The sequence below is a fragment of the Pholis gunnellus genome (assembly GCF_910591455.1).
Source record: "Pholis gunnellus genome assembly, chromosome: 13".
Classification (NCBI taxonomy): domain Eukaryota; kingdom Metazoa; phylum Chordata; class Actinopteri; order Perciformes; family Pholidae; genus Pholis; species Pholis gunnellus.
In genome coordinates this window covers 11315194-11334282 of record NC_136540.1, presented here as the reverse complement: position 1 = coordinate 11334282, position 19089 = coordinate 11315194, and the positions used below count along the sequence as shown (strand labels likewise).

The 19089-nt window shown below is 43.6% G+C and overlaps 1 protein-coding gene across 1 annotated transcript in view; it reads right to left on the bottom strand.

The window, feature by feature from the left end:
- Positions 1-1295: 1295 nt before the first annotated feature.
- The window catches only part of dlg4a (discs, large homolog 4a), a gene marked incomplete at both ends in the record, with an annotated part of 35981 nt that continues 18187 nt past the window's right edge, over positions 1296-19089 (bottom strand). The window contains 18 exons of the mRNA XM_079171006.1: positions 1296-1402; positions 2320-2411; positions 2541-2650; positions 2968-3140; positions 3311-3412; positions 3530-3577; positions 4172-4218; positions 4375-4551; positions 7612-7726; positions 7924-8026; positions 8152-8308; positions 8423-8558; positions 8920-9064; positions 9684-9820; positions 9995-10164; positions 12307-12431; positions 12559-12609; positions 13465-13518. Coding sequence (XP_079027132.1) covers positions 1296-1402; positions 2320-2411; positions 2541-2650; positions 2968-3140; positions 3311-3412; positions 3530-3577; positions 4172-4218; positions 4375-4551; positions 7612-7726; positions 7924-8026; positions 8152-8308; positions 8423-8558; positions 8920-9064; positions 9684-9820; positions 9995-10164; positions 12307-12431; positions 12559-12609; positions 13465-13518 — 2049 coding nt within the window. The remainder of the gene's footprint in view (positions 1403-2319; positions 2412-2540; positions 2651-2967; positions 3141-3310; positions 3413-3529; positions 3578-4171; positions 4219-4374; positions 4552-7611; positions 7727-7923; positions 8027-8151; positions 8309-8422; positions 8559-8919; positions 9065-9683; positions 9821-9994; positions 10165-12306; positions 12432-12558; positions 12610-13464; positions 13519-19089) is intronic.

Genomic DNA, 19089 nt, shown 5'->3' with positions numbered 1-19089 from the left:
CATATCTCATGACTGTGACGCTCTTCTCTTCTTCCTTCATGAGACATGCTAAAAAAACTCCTCCACAATAAGGAGGTGGAGAAGGACAACACACCCCGCTTAATTACTTCCTTTTTTCATCATTTTTTTCTTTCTTTTTTTTTAAGTCAGATTTTTCCAAAGCTTTTGTCTCCTCTCGCCATTGTCTTTGAGGATGCATGCACAAATTCAGCATATGAGTATTCTTTTTTTTTGTCATTATAATTATTTGAACTGCCTTTAAATAATGCCTCGCGATATTCAACATGGGTGATTGAGCAAACGTCAGTCTTGGTCACTGAGGTGTTATTCTGAGTTCACACTCAGAACCGAGAGGAGATTCACGAGAAAAAGGGACACTTTGCCGAGAAAAGACGCCTCATCAAGAGGGACTCAGCAGGATCTGGGCGCCCCGTTCTCAGTCTTCCCCCCTTTCCTGTCCTGAAACAAGGCAGAGCTGACAGGAGGAGGAGGACAGAAAGCCAGGAGGTGATATAAAAAGAGGGGCCAGAGTCTATTTGGGCGCCTCCATCTCAGACATAGGCGCCCGGAGGTGTTCAATGGGGGCGTGAGAGGTTGAGGTGGTCTTAATACTACCTCGGGGTCCGTCCCTGCTGGGTCACCCTCTAGTCTCTTTCAAGCCGTGTTCAGACCTAATGTCTCGTGTCCAGACAGTGTTGAGATCCAGATGGACTGCAGTTCACACATGGCATCAGAATGCATCTGAAATCTCTCAAGTAATCGCTTGTGATTGGATTTCGCTTCACATTTGCTTTTATCTGTTGGGAAACAGCATCTAAACAGAGAAAAACACACATTACACACTAAGTTTGTTTTTTTTGACAACGCTAAATCAACTGTGTCCCCAGTTTTGGGTGCAGTCACAGCTGTATTTGGAGTTGTCCACTTGTGGCCAAGATGCATTTTAATGCTGAGTGTGAACATGGCCTCGACACTAAGGCCTGCCTCATTAAAGTGGAATACTGACTAAGTCTTTTCTCTCAGTCTCTTGCAGTCTAATTACACATCGCTGTGTTCACGTCTGTCTCAGAGTCTCTTTTTTTTGGTATCGTTCCTTGCCTCGCTGTGTCACTTCCTGTGTTTGTCTCTGTGTTTGTCTTAATATGCATTTGTCTCTCTGTGTCATTCTCAGTGACTGCCTAAGCACTGACTTTGCTGAAGGACAGACAGGCAGGCGAGGCTGGCTTGGCCATGAGGGTGAAGGGTGTTGTCGGTCGGTGGTTGTGAGAAAGAGGGTGGTTTGGACGGGTGCAGCATCACAGCCTCTCCCGGGTGGGGATCCAGATGTAAGGCCCTGATTGCTCCTCGATCACTGTCTTTACTTTGTGATAAACCTCTTCAAAGCTGTCCCCTTCCACGACAGCTGCAGCAGGACAAAGGATGTGTGAGGGAAGGAGAGAAAACAATGAGGGGTGGAGAAAAACAAGAGGAAAGAGAGACAGTAGGAAGAGGGGGGAAAATGGAGTCATTGGGAGGTAAAGAAAGAGAGGGACAAAAGAAAAGAAAAGATGTTTATCAGATGTGTTTGCCAGACAATGAGAGGAATAATCAATTATGAATACATCTCTATGATCTGCATACATTGTAGATATTGTGTGAACAACAGGCATATTTCCATTATGCATGTATTTCTACAATGTGTCCCACATATTTATTCAATCTTGTACATTTTCTAAAATGTCACATATGACAGCTGCTCACGATTTGAGGAATTAAATTGAAGTCAGCGCCGGATTTGTGTGGAAATCTAACATCCATATTCTGTCGACCGCTGTGATTTGCCCTAAATGTGTCCCTTAAATGTTAAAATGCCCCGAGTCCTCCCAGAAGGCGTTCGTTCTCTCGTTTAACGCATTCAGCTCTGCCAGGAACATGGAAAAATGAAGTTCATCTTTGTAGAGGAGGCTTCTTTATCATTGGCATTTGTTGTCATTAAACAATTAAAATAAGAGAAAAAATAAATGATGAAGGGAAATGCACATATTATCATCCTCTGAAGTGCGCCCAGCAATAAACCAAAAATATGGAGAACCTATAGTTTCAAAAATCTTGTAATCACGAAATGGAGGATTTTTTTTTTTGATAACACATCAAATAGATTAGCGTACAGCGGAGTGCAAACACGGGCGTTGCTCAATTTCACCATCTGACGCTGCCATAATCCAAACCAATATCCACAACATTATAGCGGTTTGCCAAAAGAGAAATCCCATGTTCAGTATGTACACATCATTTTCGTGTGTACATCATGTCATATAGACACAAATCCTTCACGCTTACCCGAGAAACACTCTAGGAAGTCTTGTTCTAGTTTGAGGGCTCGGTCCATTCCTTTCCTGGCCTGCTCCTCTGTCAGTCGAGTGTTGATCTCTCTGTTAACATCACACACACACACACACACACTCTTCATTTCCAACACGTATTTTCATGATGTGCAACATATTTTTATGTCTGTTCAACAAGCATTGCAAAATGTACAAGGACTTTTTTGAAGTACATACAGGACATTTTCCAGTGACTTGGGCCGGACAAAGATGGCGATGGGATGAAGCTGAGCTGCTTGTAGTCTGCGCACAGCGTTGGCCGATACGTCCAGGATGCAGTGTTTCCCCTGCTGCTCGTGCACACATGCAGGGAAAGAAATTATAAGGATGAATAAATACTGTTTAAATCTTTTAAATTTTAAATTGCCAGTAAATTGGGCAAAAGGTCATGAGAGGTTGTGCCTCTTTGCTAAAACTTTCTTTTTCACTTTTAGAATCAAAAATACTTTCGATCACGTCATAAATTCATCTTATCTTGATATTCTTGTGCCTTATAATTCTAATAAATAATTAATTAAGCCAATTGTTAAAAGGGATTGGCAATATCTTTTTATTTTTTATTGCCATTGATTCTTTTTTCCTGGTACAACATGTTGCTGCGCACCTGCTCAGCCACCTCCCGGACACTCTGGACACTGGTGCCGTACAGGTGACTGTTGTACTGGCCCGCCTCGATGAACCGATGGCTCTGGATGTCCTTCTCCATCTGTTCTCGTGACGACACAAAGTGATAGTCCCGTCCATCCACCTCATACTCCCTCTTGGGCCGTGTGGTGTCTGTCAGGGGACGAAAGATAATAACAATAAAAAGCAGCACATACCCTTTAATCTGTATTATGCAGACATCACCCTAAAATGGCTGCAGGTGGCAGCACCGACATGAAAACAAAACAAAAAAAAACGAAAGCAACAGATCCGTCTCCATGACTGACGGTGTAATTACTTACGTGGGACACAAGATCCAAACTTATCAGGGAACTCAGACAACAGGTCGTCATTTATCCTGTCTTTCACAGGACCCAGTATGATGATGGGCCTCGCGTAATGAACTTAGCAAGAAGGGAAAGAGAGAAGATTGTGAGTAGAAGCATTCAGAAAGAGGATACACAAACCGATATGGAATCTAATATAAAAGTCTTACATAATGGACTTTTGTATGACCTTACCTTCCACTTGAGTGACGGTCTCATAACTTTGTGAGGTTTTATCTCTCCCTGGTGACAGAACATAGAAGCGTTCAGGCACAGTTCTTTTCTGCCAGTGCAAATGACGTTTAGGCTCACGAGTCTGCATGTGTGTGTGTCTGTCCGTTTGCAGTGATGCAATTTCAACTGTCACGGCTAATATCAGACGTCGTTATAGACAATTAACAGTAAACACGTGACTCTGTTGGAGGTGAGGTGTTCTTTGGACTAAGAACATGTGAGTAAAAACTGCTTGTGTAGATATTTGACGGCGTGTGTAATGCCCACAAATTGGTGGTGGGGCGTTTGGAGATTACAGATGTGCCAAACAGTAAGGCAAAGGCAGGGAAGGGACTCTGTAGCTGCAGGTATTGGCATGAAGTGTATGTAAAATAAAGGGATATCTTTTTTGTGTATCCATCAGCAAACTGTGTGCCTGTGTTGCTGCCCATTACGACCGTGGCAAACGGTAGCTCGCAGTGTCAATAAACAGTACAATTATGCTTCACACTAATTACCTTGAGTCAAGCTGTCTCGACCATGGTCCTGCAACAGAAAGCACAGCAGAGATTCACACACTGGGAGACCAGCCACGAGTTATTCAAACAGCTCCGGTGAGTGAACTTACCCTCTCTTTGGTGTTAACACGAGACCACTCTTTTCTTTCCACCCTGCAGAGACGAGGAGGAAGAACAATGCATTCATTTCATTGTTGGAGACAGAACAATCAAGTGAGAAAAGTTGAACCACTGTGATTTTTGTAATTGTTGATGCACAATGAAAGATAAGTCAGACCTCCCACGCTCACTCACAGGGAAAAGTCTGACCTGTGCTTGCTTGGGATGAAGCCGACCTCCTCGACTTCGTTCTGGGGGCTGACCTTACGGGCTTGCCACCACTCCTCATCTCCGCAGTCCAACACATGCAGCACATCCCCAAAGCTGAAGCCCAGCGCCTGACTGAGGAAGCCACAGTCCGCAGTCTTGTCATAGTCAAAAAGAGCCCTGAGGGACGGAAGAACTCCAATCAGTCACTACATAAAACACTTTAAAATTATATTTAACCACTTGAACACCAGAATTATGAATAGTCTTCTTCCATTTTGCTTAAGTGGCTTCATAATAACATTCTGTTTACCACGCTGTTTGAAAATACATTAGGCCTGTTTATTGCTTTTGAAAGTGTTTTAGAGGGAAACAAGAGGCCATTTTGTTAAAGCAAATGCATAATTATGGATGTTTATCTAATGGATGCACGGAGCAGTTTACCTTCATTAACCTTTTATAGAAAACCACATTTCTGTGTAAATTATCATGAATCAGGCTGTATACAAAGTAATAATCTAAACACTTTAGCTGATAAAATGGAGAAAACCCAAATGAACATGTTTAAGCTTTTCATAATAATGAAAGAAACCCTCTGTGGTCTACTGTCATATGCATTGCAATAATATTTCAAGCCACCACATGGCACCACTGAGGGCTGTGCTTCTGTGCATGACTGCAGTCGCTGAGCAAGGAAGAAATTCCACGCCATTTTGAATTTAAACACGTTTTAAAAGAGTGAATGAGTGCTCATGCTCTCCATAAAGTCGTGTTTTTGTTACTTTACACGCCCCTGACACTACCAGGAAGTCTCCTGATCTGTTGTTTAGATGTTCACCTAGCCTCTAGTGGTTTATATGTCCATCCTTCATCTAAATAACCTGTTGTTTTGCACGGAATACCTGTAATGGGTGCTTCTGTCATTCAGCCATTCAGGAGAACGACAGGTAGTTTAATGTCCTACAGTATATCACGGCTAGACCAAAGTGTGGGCCGTTTATCCGGGAACGCACTGGCGCAGGAGGTGCAGGGGCTGGTGGTCCTGCACCTCTGGACCCCGGAACGCCAGCACGCGGGTACACTCACCTGGAGCCGCGCTAAAGTTTTTTTTCTAACGCAGACAATTTACGCAGTAGTTGTGCCCCGCGGGAACGGTGTTGTCGCGGCGGTGACGCACAGTAGTATTAATCCGACCGCAAACAGTAGACACCATTATCTACATTATCTACTCGTGTTTGTTTGAAAGAAAACAAATGAGAAGGAGTTTGGGTCACAGAAGAAGAAGAAGCAGCAGCAGGACGGACATGGCAGCGTCTCGAGGACGGCGGAAGTTTTTGGAGTGAACCTATGACAACATGGCAACGGGAGAACTCAGTGACGTCATGTCTTTTAATTGTCCTGTTATTGCTGCTGGTTATTGAGTCACACCTGGACCGGACGAGGACATAATGATCAGTGTACAGGACACCAAGTACGAAGTTCTTCAAAAGGTAAGACACACTTTCCTCTTACTTGGATGCTTGCTAACTGCGGCAGTTTTTTGTTGTTGTCTTGAACTGGTTAGACAGATTGTGTTGATTGTTACAAACACAATTTCTGTGCATTATTCTCTCCTTATGACATTGATTTCATGAACTTTACATGCTGTATTCTGTCGCTGGTTGGTTGGTGTCGCTGTTCAGGGTGCTGAAACATGTGGTGAGCTGCTCATGTTGTTTATCTCACTATTTACACAACTCTGCACAAGTTAAGCTGTGCATGGAATGACGCAGCCTTCTCTGCAGCAATTGTACTTATACAAAGTATTATTTGGCACATGATGATGTCTTTTCTTTGTATGTGAAGATCAGGCGTTCTTAACCACAGCATATGGTGTGAAGTGGTGGAATACAGCATTTTATTTACTGGATTTTTAACAGAAATGCAGTGGCATTTTACTAGTATTTGCAGTAAATCTAGTATTTACACAATGCAAAATGACATAAAGCCACAGTGAGTCGTACTGTTGTACATGGAGTCCTCAGTCTTTACTGTGTAACAAAGCAGTTTAGCTCTGATATATGCTTACCATATTATAGGATTGGACAATACATCGATTTTAGATTGATATCATAAAATGAGACTAGATATCGTCTTAGATTTTGGATATTATAATATCGTAATATAGCATAAATGTTGTCTTTTCCTGGTTTTAAAGGCTGTATTTCAGTAAAGTGATGTAATTTGCTGAACATACTAGCCTTTTTGTAGCTGTTCTCTTATTTCTCTTTAGCACTTAGTCATTATGTCCACTTTACTGATGATTGTTTGACATAAATCTCACTGTGGAAATAAATTGTAAAAGCACCAATATTCAACCCTTCAATATCGTCTCAATATCGAGGTATTTGGTCAAATATATTGTAACATTTCATTTTTCTCCATATCGCCCAGTCCTACTTTTATATTATGTTAATTAACGTTATGTCATGTTATTTCTCTGTTGTGGCTTTACACTCACGCAACTTCGGAGCCTCTCTGACTTGTGCTTGACTTGGTTGTGGCTCATTGCTGAGAATTGTCTCTAGTGGCTACAGTTAATCATTTCTTTCTAATAATCAAATTCCCTCCGGCAGTCATGACTCATATTTTCCCTTTCAAAACTCAACATTTCAGCTATATAAAGGATTTGCAGTTACTTCATAATTTTAAAAAACGACAGTTGGCATCATAAGAGCTCCTTAGTGGATGACTGGAGGGTTTTGCTCAAATTATGACTAAATATATAACGATGCCACAAAAGATTCAGTTTTGTAAGTGCACAGCAATCCATTCATGTCAAGTATAAATGGTAAATGGACTTGCTTTTGTATGGCGCATTTCTAGTGTTCCGACCACTCAAAACGCTTTAACACTATACATGTCAACATTCACCCATTCACACCCACATTCATACACTGATGGCAGAAGCTGCCATGCGAGGTGCCACCTGCCCATCAGGGTCTAAACTAATGCACATTCACACTCCGATGGCACAGCCTTCGGGAGCTATTTGGGGTTCAATGTCTGGCCCAAGGACACTTCCACCGGGGATCGAACTCCGAAGTCCTCTGGTTCTTAAAACAGCTGTGTTGATTGTAAGCTAGCTGGTGTGAGATTGCTGGTTAGTCTTAACGAAACATATCACGGACATTTGTTATCCTGAACATAATGTTGCGTGGCAGGTTAATTTAGATTCATTAGCATGAAACTGTGCGAGACCTGATGTAGAAGCCTCTCTTGGGGTTGCTCCTTAGCGTCGTGGTCCCAGAGCCCATACTGCTGTTCATCAGCTGTTCCCTCAAGTCATGGATCTTAGCCTCAAAACGGCTGTACTCTGAAACGAAGAAATACAAACGCATTAAGGCCCTTTGACCTACACTCAGTATTGATGTGCACACAGCTCAGTATTGATGTCTTACCAGTTGAATTTCTAATTGATCCTTTTAAGTTAAAAGTGTTTTGTGAGTCACCATTCGGGACTGATTGACTTTAAAGAGATGTCTTTGTTATGCACGACAGTTGTGGCTTTACCGTCGGGTCTGTACTGAGCGATGATGGTCACTGTCTGGCCAGCGTTCTTCAGTGCTGCAGCTGCCTGTTCGTGTGTGGCCATACGCAGGTCCACACCGTTCACCTGACACACACACACACACACACACACACAGCATGACTGTTAACAACCACGGCTAAAAATACCACTCGAGTGCAACTGAGAATGCATTTACTGTGTGACTACTTTAGGAGGATAAAAGTCTTTACACTGAGGATCTGATCGCCCTTGTGCAGCTCTCCGCTGAGGTCAGCTGGCCCCCCCGCCAGGATGAAAGAGATAAAGATACCCTCTCCATCCTCTCCGCCAACGATGTTGAATCCCAGACCAGTGGAGCCTCGGTGGATCAAAACTCTGCGAGGCTCCCTGGAAGAGAGACGGAGGGGAGAGGAAAGTCAATGTAAACATTGCTACTACCACTAGTACAGCTAGTAATACATCGGTATACAGTACACGTTTAGCTGAAGAATCATTGCTCACCTGGGGATGTCATCGTCTCCCATCATGCCATGCAGAACGGGAGAAAACCGACTGGGTGAGGTGGGAGTGAGGGCTTGTGGGTAATCTGACCCGAGATAGTTGGGGTGGCTGAGTTCAGTGTCCATATGGGAATATGCTGGGAAAATACACACAAAGTCCAAGGAGGTATAATATTTATGGATTTTCAACCAGATAAACACGTGGAATGTGATGTTCTGTTCTTTTGAGAAATTCTCTGAAATCATCTCATGAAAGCCTATTTCACAAAGAGTATTACTATGATTATTTTAATATACCGGTTTATTTAATCAAGTCATGGACATTTCTTGTGTTTTTGTGAGAAAAACAAACAAACATGAATCTGTACACCTTTTGAAAGTGTACTTTCTTGGAAACACATCAATTCAAAGGCAGGACATTTGGTGACAACGTCTACCGGTGTGATTATTGGCCTTTGCAACACACAGTGTAGATATTCACACAGAAGAGCGGCTTACTGCTGGTGAGGTCAGGAGGGTTGTAGGAGTTGGTCAGGAACAGGTTGTTGGGCTTGGCCACCCTGAGGTACACCACCTCGGCTGTGTTCTTCAGAGCCCCCACCGCATCCTCGTGCATCACGTCCTCCAGACACACATTGTTCACCTGGTTGATCACGACAAGCCAAAACACAATCAGCATCTGCAACTGTACTGTCTCACTACATTTGTTATGTATGAACACCATCAGATCAAATTTAGATTGACATTTTGATCTAGATCTCATAATAATTTCATCATTTTATTAGGGCTGCACCCTGCCAAAGCTGCACCTAAATTTAAATGTATTTTTAAACGGATTCATAATGAGCAGAAGCGTGTTGCCGAATCCCGTTTTAGAGGTAAAGCATTTGGCTCAGGCACCATTTAGCAGAGAAGCCCAGCACCATTTTGAAGCTGCTGGTGTTGAGCTCTCCACCAGCCGCTACGCTGCGGTCTCTCTGTTCTCCAGCAGGTGGCAGCAACGCTGCTCGAGACTCATTGTGGCACCACTCCAGTTAAACATTTAAATCCCTTCCTACACAAATATTAACATATTAATGAAAGCAAGTTCAGGCCACGAAAATTACAGCTGTAATTTATCTCGCCTCTTGATACGTCAATGCTGCGTGTACACACAAGTGTGCATATGCGTGTGTGTGTGTGTGTGGTGAGACTCTGATGCTGTTCGTGACATGTGTGTGGGCATATATCTCTCGTAGTCAGTCCATATACGAATGACCAACCGCTAAGATCTTGTCCCCGATCTGCAGACGACAGTCTTTATGAGCCGCTCCGCCTTCAATGATCTTGGTGACATAGATACTGTTATCTCCTGGTATATGCTGGTTTCCCACCCCTCCAGCAATGCTGAAACCTAATCCTGAGAAAAGGGAGAGAGAGAGAGAGAGAGAGGCAAGGAGAGTGAGCAAAAGGAGGTATGGGTTAACCGAGCAAATGTGCTAAATCCAGGGGGCACAGCTTAGCCGGGTATAAAGCATCTTTAAGCCCGCACAAAGGCGTCGATGCTGTACACCGGTCCACACTTCCACATTACCTTTAGGCCCTTTGATGAGTTTGATTTCAGTGACTTTCTCTGCTGCTGGTTTTCTGCGGAGAACGTAGAGGCGGACAATAGCACCTGCCTCCTTAAGGGCCTCCACAGCTTGGCTGTGTGTCACTTCCCTCACGTCGACATCATTCACAAATAGGATGCAGTCATTCACACTAAGAGAGAGAGAGAGAGAGAGAGAGAGAGAGAGAGGAAGAGACAAAATACAGAATTAGTTTTTGTTTTGATGTCATCTCATCTACAGCTATTAGCTGTGTTGGGGATCAACTGGCCTTTCCCCCCCCCCAATTCTCCAAGGTAGAAACCCTTCTGCATGACGTAGCACAAAGGTTAGCTCTCTTTGCGTTAGCTGTTCCTTAAAGTGATGAGGAGTTGATATACGTGGAGAGCAAGTGACAGCCCTGCCTGCAGAAGAGAAGCTGATCTTCAAGCAAGAAGATTTTTGATGAAATGGCTATTTTCAGACGCACACACTTCTTCCTCCAAGGGCGTAAAAACTCTACTTATCACAGTTCCATTCATGTGTTGAAAATTGATTTTTACGGCCATGAAAATTATAGGGTGTAAAATTTTGTAAGACTGAAATAACTCTTGAGGGCTGCAAGAGGTTTAACAAATGAAGCTTAGCGAAAGTTCAATCAGGGAGACTATCTTCATGCTTGCTCTATTTATTTACATTCTCTCTCTCTCTCTCTCTCTCTCTCTCTCTCTCTCTCTCTCTCTCTCTCTCTCTCTCTCTCTCCCCCCTCTTCTCCCGCTTTCTTACCAATCCAATCCCCTCGTTGCTGTCAAACTATAAAACCGTTCCTATCTCTGCTGCTCTCAGCTGTCATTTCATTGCCCTTCTCCACCCCGTTCACCACCGAGCTCATCAAAAGTCCTGCCCAGCATCACATCCACCCACATTTTTTCAGCCGTTGTTCTACACCCTTCACCTCCACCATCACCCGTGTCGTGTCTAGACTCCATCATGACATGACTTCGCTGATAAAATGATGACTCTTCACATATTTCCTCAACTTTCCCCATGGAGCACTCTGTCACACATTAATCAAGCCTCACTTAAGGATTCTACACTGACAAAAGTCTGAGCTGCATATTGTTTGTGAGACAATATTATATATATGTAAATGTAATACACTAACACATTTTCTTTAATGCTGGCATTTCTAGTGCATCTCCACGATAGAGCATCCTTGTTAGGTTCCCTGTCTCTCTATGCTCGTAGGGATTTACATACAACCTTTATTAAGCCATAAAGAACAATTTATGTACATACTGCATGAAATGATCCAAACCCGCACTATCAAACCACACTTCCATTAACCTCACAGAGTTCTTTCAAAGGTTATTCAAATAAATCACAGCAGCCACTGAGTCACTTAATGTGGAAGACGGAAACAATGTTTTTTTTGGTGTTTGAATCATCAAATTGAGACTTCGAACCCTCGGAAAGATGAATTATACGCCCACAAATTGCAGGTTGCATAAGGCTGTCAAGGAATTCCATCTTTGAGATACTAGGAGTAGTTAGAATTCAAGCATTTCCCTCGAGATAGTTGGCATATGTTGTTAATAGCAGACCGTAAAGGCCAAGAAAAAAAAAATAACATTGTGTTCAGGCAAATATAAGCGTTCTCTCCAGGCCTGCTCAACACTCTGAAGTCATTCCAGATGGAGGTTTATAGGTCAGCTGTTAAGAGAAGGACGAGCAGGATTCCTCCGTACGTTACTTATTTATTGCAGTTGCTGTTTATTTGCCATTTCCTTACCATCCCATGTCATGTCCTTTAAAACAGGATCTCTTTTAACATAAATGTTGCGTATAAATGTGGAAGACTCTGTTGATTTTAAAAAGGTATTTTACAATTCTTAGCCCAAATACAAACAGTAAAAGTAAGAGAAATTGTTGATGGACCTATAAAAGTAGATGTTAGTTTGGTGCATTTAGATCTTGAATTAAACAGGCAGGTCTTCTCTGATGTAACGCTGATGGTGAGCGGGCTGGACAGTCAATAGGCTGTAGCTCTGCGGTACAATACTTTTTAGACTCAAAACGAAGAGGTGAGGTTCCACTTTGGCTGTTTCTCTAAGTGTGTTTGCCGGTAGAAAAGTGACTGGCTGTCTGAATCAGTGAATTCAAAAGGAAAGGCCGGGTAAACGGGGGCAGTAGAGCAGCGTTTCCTTCATCTGAAAACCCGAGTCGGCCCCGGTGGGCCCCTGGGCTTTTTTTGATTGTGGGATTTTATGTTTGTGGAGTCTGGGAACACGAAGGCCGGCTTTGAGTGGGTTCTTACCTCAGCCGTCCGTCCTGAGCCGCGGCTCCTCCAGGTATGATTTTGGTGATGAAGATGCTGGGGTCGTCGCCCACATGAGGGTTGTCTGTTCCTCCTGCTATGCTGAAGCCAAGACCGGAGTTACCCTGCAGTAGCAAACAAAAACACACATTGTTATTCACATCAGAGGGCATTTGACCGTGGCTTATTCCATGTCTATATACATATAAATATGTCTAAAATCAAGTTTAAAAGGTATTTTCTCAGACTCACTCTCTCCAGTGTGATCTCTTCATATTCAATTTCCCCTTCCGTCCCATTCACCTGTCAGAAAAGGATGTTAGTTAATAGTGTTTAAACAATTATACAAGCTTAACTGTTTGAACAAATGATTTATAAGCAAAACTCACAGTTTAAATCATAAAGAGCTAATGTTGATTCAGCATTTGCCCTCTGAGCCTGATCATCATATGCTGCTTCATCAACTGATGGGGGGGGTTTCCCCCTCTGCTCCTGAACGCAGCATCATCAGCACCACAATCTAATGACAGCATCTCTCAAACAGAAGTTCTGTCCACTAAATTTGATCCAGAATTAATTCTGCTCCTCCACCAATGCGGTACCTGGTTGAAAATAGCGCCGCTCCCCTCTTTTAGTCTAATTCGCCTTCTGGCTGAACAACTCTGCTACACATCAGCTTTACCTCCAGAATTAAGGAAGTCCCAGAGGAAGAGGGCATTTAAAGAACTTCAGACTTCACTGTTTTGGTGTCTGACCTAGAAAACAACTTGTCTTAGTGCCGTAGTGGTGCAAAAACACTGGTCTGTAGTGGGAGCACGGAGGCTTTCCTTTGAGAGGCCTCGTTCTCTAATCCCTCACAATTCACGACTATATGTTCATCTCACTGCTCTCATTTGAGAAAAGGCATCGTTAAAGAACGTTGAATCTAATTAAGTGATGCTTCTGTTCAGTCTGACGTATATCAAACAGAGAAACCTCATTTTAATTAAAAAAGAGGTACAATTAATTACTTTTTATTATTCTGATTAAAACAATGCACGCAGAGCTACCTGGATGCTGGGAAAGCAGTGGAACTACTGATAACAAGGACTGAATACAAAGGCGGTTAAAATGAGCCTATAACAATACAATAAATGGGAGATTAAACATAATCCTTACATATGGGGAGCCGTCGAGTGTGTCAGTGTTCACCACCACTGGAGGAGTATTTCCCTGGAGGCAGAGAGAGAGAGAGAGAGAGAGAGAAGACGCGTTATTAAGAAATAATGGCAGAAACTGGAAGATGAGGCAGTTCCTGGATGAAACCTCCGGTCACAGCCAAGACTGAATGGCCGTTTTAGCGCTTAGCTGTGATAACACCTTTCTCATTGTCACTCTAAAGGATAGAGGGCACTGCTCGGGAGGAATTTATTACTATCCACCGATGATGGACACAGAAATAATTAATGCTCCACCCCATGGTTTTCCCCTTTGGTTAAATGACGGCATGTTAGGCTATCTAGTGAATACTGTGGACATGGTCGTCTGCCTCACGCCCACCAGTCGCTTCAAAACAAACAAAGTCAAGCAAGTCAATGAGACGACAGGATTTCTCTTTGGCACTGATGTGGTTTGGGTTTGCTCATCTACAGTGAAGAGTTAACCTCTGCACACTATTCTTATTCCTCTCCTCTTCATCTCTTTATCATATATTCTCATTCCTTTTCATGGATTCACTCTCATCATCATCAAGGTAATACACTATTAAGTGCACGTGTACTCTTTGGAGAACACGGTGTGACTCCCCATCTAAAGTCCTGTGTTTATATTTCTGTCACTTGTCCTGATTAGCATGGGAGAGACGCTCTGAAGTGCTTACCGAGCAGCAAACAGCAGCATAAAATCAGCCCGCTGACCTTCACAGACCCGACAGCTTTGGCACACACACACACACACACACACACACACACACACACACACACACACACACACACACACACAACTACACGACGAAGCTGAACACAGTTTCTCCGCTTTTAGTAAAAACTCTTTCACATTCTTACCCAGTGCGGGTGATGGGTTATGTGATGCAACGGGAAGTTATTTATTGCTCTCTCTAAGAGATTTAAGTTGTCAACTCGAAGAGGAAACGCTCACTGTGTTTTTGCGTGGATTATTACAGGATTGCCAGTTTATTAGGTACACCTAGATGAAACTAATGCAATAGTCCTGCACCAATCCTGCCTTCACGAAGGTCATAATGTCCTCCTTCCATCCTATCCCCGTTCCTTGCAATGAATCAAGTTAAATGACACTAAATATAGCTGCCATTATAAGGAGAAAATGCTCATCCACATGAGCAAAAGACATAAAACTCTCCCCCGGCCAGAGCTCTGCTTTAACTGTTTTCGATTATAACGGTGCCATGTGCAGAACTTCACTGTGTGGCTGTGTCCAACGGGCCGTGCTGCCGAACATTACGTCAAATTCATCCTTATCTCGAGACAAAAATAATGAGTACAGCCAGCAGAAATCTAAGCCCAGTGCAGGCGGTTCCCCTGCAGGGATTTTTGACAGAGCCCTCTCTCCCTCGCTCGGCTCTGTCCAGTTGTTCGACGTGGTGGTCGTTAGGATTTACAGTGTTTGGCTGCTTCTTCCCGCCTATAGTTTAGCACCACCTTTTCAGCTAACCCGTCCTCTGCCATGTCTGTACAGGCAGCATCACCATCCATCCACTCTCGCACCGTTTCCTCTCGATGGATTGATACGCAGCACACTGAGTGCCAGAATGTGCATAGTCAAAGACGAACACAACTGATTTATTGGGATTTTTCTTCTTGCACTGATCTCCAGATTTGTTTGTGTGTTTTGGGCTACGTGTGATTTCAACATTTCTTGAATAAAAGAATAAACGTATATCAATATTTTAGCAGTGGCAAGAAAAAAGAGTGAAGCGTGATTAAATTCATTCCTTTTTCTATTTAGATTCACATGATTTTCAGGCGGTCTTGTCATTCTCTATACTGCTCTGTGCATGTGTGTTTGTCTGAGGCTCATGAGCCATTGTGTGCGCGCTCACACCTCTAGTCGCTCTCAGTCTGATTGACATTTGTAGTCGAATGAGGTAAAATAACGCCGATAATAACATTCACCAGGTTTAGTTAAGCCTAAGGATATTTAGAACATCAGCTGCTGTCTTTGCCGTTCCTGTTGAGATGAAGCGTGCAAAAGAATACTTCACTGTGATCAGAGGGGATGATGTCACGTGTGAGCGGGCACTGGATACAAACCTAAGGTTGCATTAGAGAGGCTTAAACGGTGCGTGTCCTGCACACCTTGCAGAAGCTGCAAAGCCTTTATCATATAAAAGCCGTCCGGGCAATCGGCAAGATAAGGACCTCTATGGAAACATACGCAATGTCAAACTATATGTATTGGCATGTGTTTTGATAAAGACAATGTTGTTTTATTTTAGAGCAACAGTTAAGCAGGCAAGCATTATGGGTATTGTACTTTTTTTATGTGTATCCGAAGTGCTGCTCATCTGTTTAAGAGAGAAATAGCTACAGACAGATTGACCCTCACCTTGGGGCTCTGCAAGGCTGCTCAACAAATAGAAATAAGAGGACCAGACTTAAGTGTTTAGTAACATGTGAGTCAGGTTGGATGGCTGGTGCCATGAGATTAATTTGGATATCACATGCACATTGCTCACTCATTGGCTTCTTATTGAATCCCAAGTATATCCATGAAGTGCATAAAAAGCGTGTAGCATAGTTGTATGTGTGCGGGTTGTTGTGGAGACCTTGGAGCTCCCGGTTGGTTGGAATATGGAATGAAAGAAGCGGCACCTTCACACCATCAGAGGAGGACTCACAAACAATCACGCAGCCCGAGCCCGAGCAGGATTTGATTAGTATTACCAGATTTGATTACTGAGGCTCACTGTGATTAAAATATCCATCATGGGCCTTAAGTGCAGCCACAGCCTTGACTATTCTATCTGTGCAGATAAACAAAACAAAGCCTTGGTACCATAATAATAATAACATAATCAAACATACTCTTCAAGCACCACCTCCTCTGCGCTACGAGGCAAAATTGGCGTTTTCAATAAGCTTTCCCAGAAATGAGGTACAGTCACGGAGGGAACATGTTTGAAACATGCCTACCAGCTCATGATGTCGATGTCTCTTGGCTTTTCGTACGTTGTTGAGGAACCGGCTGCCCATCTTTTTGGCGTGCCACACTGACATGAACATTCTGCTTCGGTGCCGAAATGTGAATCGTGGTCGATAAACGGGGAGCGAACCCTGCTCGCCTCCCAAAATGACGCGCCCGTTCACCAAGTGTGTGGCTAGAGGGGTTTGAGTGCGCTCTAGAAGTGTCTACTTTCAACAATACCAAAAAAAGCATCGTCGCAAAGCGAGCCATCCGGTCCGGGGCCCTGCCATGACGGTTGATCATATAAACCACTGAGCGTCCAGATCGCCTGAATGAAAAGATGTCTGTTTTAACTTAACGTGTGCCGTTTCAGCTTTGCTTTCCATTCAATCTAACTACAACATAATACCAAAGATGGCACACTTAAGACACGGGATACACCTTCAAGCAATTTTAAAATCCAAAATCGCAGAGAAAGCACAGCCCTGTTAGCGTCCTCGTCTTGCCGAGTCGGTGCGGGAGACTTCGTTTGAAGAAGCCCAATAACATCCTCCAATCCAAGGCTCCAGTTCTAAAAAATGACTCCTCGCTGACATGGCTCGTTATTATCTGAGACACAATCGTCCTGTCTTCACAAATCCTCTGTCCAGAGTAAAAAAAAAAAAACAGATCCCTCCAGTGATCGTCATCCGTGGCAGTGGACTGCGATAGCGGAGCCTCCCTGCTACTGGTCTGTGCTCAGCGAGAATGCTGTTCATATTTTTCTGCTGCTACTGTACTGTACCCCTCCCATCCTCACTGCTCAGGGAAAGAGGAGCGAGCAGGAAAGTTTGATGGCAATTACTTAGCTGTCTCTCTGTATAATGTCCACGCTGGTGATGTGAGAGGAGGGGGAGGATATATATATATATATATATATATATATACGTTGGCTGAACTTAGAAGGACGAGCAGCTCAAACCGGCCCGATTCGTCCTCGGGAGCACTTGGAACCGACAGGGGGGGGGCTGGGGGCTGGAGGCCTGCGAGCCCCGATGTCTACAGTCAGTCAGTCAGAATAGTGAAACGTAAACACAGCGGTGGCAGCGAGGGGGGTGTGGGGGGGGGTGTAGCTTGACATCAGATTATTTTAGTTTGTGTCCTGTGTTTTCTGGATCAGAAATCTTGCAGATATTTTCGAGCAGTTTGTCGAAAAAACGTATAAACTTCTAAAAATGCATATTACTGCAATTCTGCTTTGATTTGAAAAGAAAAATGTTCATCTCATCAAAATGTCACGTTTGGAGGCAAAATCCATGTAAGACCTTCATAAGGACGGTTATTACAGTCCTCGAGCCTTATAGGATCGGAAATCAGTGGCAATGATTTCAGCACCATGGACAGCTAAACACTTCAAGGAGGGTAAACAATAGGACAATATGTTTGAAAGGGAGATTACACGAATGCTTGCCGTGTCTTTCAGTCCTCACATTGATCACTAAATGGTGGAGGTAACCTACACAACTACTTACAAAAAGAGGAGTAGAATTCCTATTTAAATCCACATATTTTATTTCACAGCTCGCTCGAGCTCTCTTTTTACAAGACAGCTGGATCGACAGGCGTGTAATATACACACACACACACACACACACACACACACACACACACACACACACACACACACAAAGGAACGCACACAGACTTATGTAAGGACACGCTGAAGGACAAGCTGTCAGCTGACGCTCTCCTTTTGTTAAATAAAATCCCTCCGTCCACCTATCTAATTTTCTCACCCTTCCAATTGCAAGGACCCCTCTATCTGTCTTACTCTGCCATTCAGCGAGAACAGCTCTCTCCTCCTCCTCTTGCATGCATATTTCTTCCTCCTCTTCCTCCCTCCCCTCTCCTTCCCAAAGGACCTGAGCTGCTGCTGCTGCTGCTGCTGCACTGTAATTACACCGAAGCTGCAGGGACATATTTAAACATTTATTAAAGAAAAGTAAGGAGCACGGGGAAAATGAAGATAGAAACCAGATACCAACCAGACAAGTGCAGAGCAGAAAGGGGAGGGTGTGATGGGGAGCTCTTGGGCAAACACCACAGAAAACAGTAATTGAATCCTTACTCTGAAAACAATTGTCTTAGAGGGGTTGACTATTTCGTCTGAAGAGGATTTGTGTGAAAGGTATATTGTGTGTGGGAACATTCTGTGGTTTTAGAGGAGAGAAAGTGATCCTTTTTCAGAGAGGAGACAGAGTGTAACATAAACTGGGCGGTGGGTGTCTTCAGTGAGCACTGTATACCTGCTGGTTCTCACTCCCGGTCTGTCGAATGAAGGGTAAATGGCAAATGTTTTCTCGGAGGGACAGTGTGTAGGATTTGCTGGCATCTACCGGCGTAGTTGCAGATTGCAACTGGCTGAATACCCCTCCGCTCACTCCTCCCTTTGCAAGACTGCGGTACAACTACGGTGGCCTTAAGCCATATCCTATCACTCATACGCAGCTCTATATCTCGCTTTCTACTGATGTACTGAGACCAATTGAAAACCTGATGAAATTCATTACAGACACAGATTATTGAACTTCTAATAGCGAAACATAAACAAAACTGAAATTCTTCCTGTTGGTCCCGAGAAGCAGTGGTAGGAAATAACAT